The sequence below is a fragment of the Aplysia californica genome, unplaced genomic scaffold (assembly GCF_000002075.1).
Source record: "Aplysia californica isolate F4 #8 unplaced genomic scaffold, AplCal3.0 scaffold00369, whole genome shotgun sequence".
Classification (NCBI taxonomy): domain Eukaryota; kingdom Metazoa; phylum Mollusca; class Gastropoda; order Aplysiida; family Aplysiidae; genus Aplysia; species Aplysia californica.
In genome coordinates, this window is record NW_004797639.1 from 385,555 (window position 1) to 387,768 (window position 2,214).

Below are 2,214 nucleotides of genomic sequence, written 5' to 3' on the forward strand. Positions count from 1 at the left end.
ACTTCTGTCACAAGTTCATGTTGACGTCCATTGTTACTTTGGTACAGACTGGGTAAACAATGATTACTCATCTCACTTACGATTAAATTTGTGTATGAGTTCTGGGAGGGGTTTATGAGTTATGAGGGATCACACGCTTACCTCAACAGCAGCTGAAAATTGGAAGCTATTGGTCAACAGAGGGAGGGGCCTACGCAACAATGATCCGTTGGAGGGACTGCTTAACAACAATGACAGGTGATTGAATTATGACGACTCGCCCACAATGCCAGGGGCCAATGCACAATCTATGACAAAACATAATGGAGTCACTAAGGTGGCTGTCTAAAACAGGTGTTATTGCTTAGTGTAATAGGGGTTGTGTGTTAAAACATGGTGGCCGCGGCCGCGTTGGACAGGTGCCCGTTTTACACAGTTAAATTATATAGAAAAACGCAAGGGGGGAAATTTTTTTATGGAAAGTGGCCGTTTGTACAGGTGGCTGTCTTATAGAGGTGGCCGTCAGGGCAGGTTTGACTGTATTCAAAAAGACAATGAACTATTTCATTGTATGCTCTGAGTGCAAAGGACATTTTTATGTAGCCTATAAGTTGAATCTGACCAAGACAACCACCCACTGTCAAGAAGAAAAGTTACCACCTTACAAGTCATTATATTTTTTAAAATGCAAAGGGAAGTTGTCGTTTGTACAGGTGGTTGTCTTGGACAGGTGATAGCTAGAGCTGGTTCGACTGTTTTAGTATTTATTTTTCTGAAAGCCTACACGCAAATTATGACTGTAGTTCGAACCTTCTAAAAATGAAAGGCTTAAGTTTAAGTAAGCAGTCGTCGTGTAAATATATGCAAATGCGACATGATTGTATAGATCTTTCGGAAATAGTTTAGCTTTAACATTGATAAACTGTATTTTAATTTCAGAAGAAAAAAAATTATGCCTTCTTTGTACCCATGATGTAACTGAAATGAAGGTGTAAGCTGACAAAAATGGTTCTTGCTATAGCAAAGTTCATTGGGGGGGGCGGGGGCTCTCATGGCCTAGAGGTTAAGGTGCTCCTCTCTCATTCAATAGCTTGTGGGTTCAAATCCGTACAGCAACGGAAATGTTTCTTCTCTAAAATAGTCTCCTTTCCCCTCCTTTCCTGCTCTTTAGCAATTTTCTGTCGTCTGCTTTCATCTCCACTTTCTCCACCCCCACTTCCTTAATGCCCCCTCCTCCGGGCTTCTTTGACTGACTCTTTCCGCAGCTTTTCTACAGATACTCCTTGGGCTGTCTTTCAGCCACACCCCTGATCTTTTGGTAGGAAAGATCTACACCTAGCCTTCTTGGACAAGGGCGAAAAATCTCGGACGTCCCGTGTGTAAGTTGTGGACGTTAAAGATCCCTCGGTGGTCCAAATGAATGACATCCAAGCACTTTTCCTTCATGATGCACAAGATTTTGCAAAGAACATATTGAAGACATAAAACGTTCAGTTTGTTTATGGATTCAGCCTTTCAAAATTTTTATGCAGGTTACCTATAGATGACATTTGTAATTCTGAACAAATTAAATCTTGTAAATTGTGGGTGGTTGGAGAGTGCTCTGTTGTGGTCTGCTCCATCTTTCAGTAGTATTGCAAGTGCCGTAAAACACTTACTTAAACTAAACTACTATATACAACAAGTGCAAATTAAGTTACAAATCTTACCAGAAGCACAACACCCCTCTCACTTGGATCTTTTAGCATCTTGTCTAAATTTGAAGTGCTCAGATTCTTGACCGACGGAAACTTGAGACTGATGGATGAAATAGTAGTTTTCATGAAAAATCCTGGGGAAGACTGGGATTCCTCGGCAGGTTTTTCTTCAGCAGCAGCAGCGGCCATCATGGAATTTTGGTCGTCCTGGAGAAATTATGATAGTTACAAGGTACAGCTTCAAAAAAACATTCATGATAATTCTATCAAAAACCTCTGAACATATTGCATGATAAACAAAGATAAAAGGATGCTAAACAAAACAGAAATCTCTGAACATGTTGCATGATAAACAAAGATAAAAGGATGCTAAACAAAAAAACAGAAATCTCTGAACATGTTGCATGATAAACAAAGATAAAAGGATGCTAAACAAAAACAAAGTTTAAAAATAAGCAAGCAAATTTTGTTTTAAAAATGGGAGACACCCATAGTAGGTACCATTTTCTCACCACTGTATGCATAATATATATATATA

General features: G+C 39.4%; 1 protein-coding gene across 2 annotated transcripts in view; it reads right to left on the minus strand.

Annotated features, from left to right (window-relative positions):
• The window catches only part of LOC101848986, an 8,284-nt gene that overhangs the window by 3,433 nt on the left and 2,637 nt on the right, over nt 1-2,214 (minus strand). For both annotated transcript variants that reach the window (XM_005103354.3, XM_035971066.1), the window contains exon 2: nt 1,689-1,883. In XM_005103354.3, coding sequence (XP_005103411.1) covers nt 1,689-1,868 — 180 coding nt within the window. In that variant the 5' untranslated portion in view covers nt 1,869-1,883. The remainder of the gene's footprint in view (nt 1-1,688; nt 1,884-2,214) is intronic.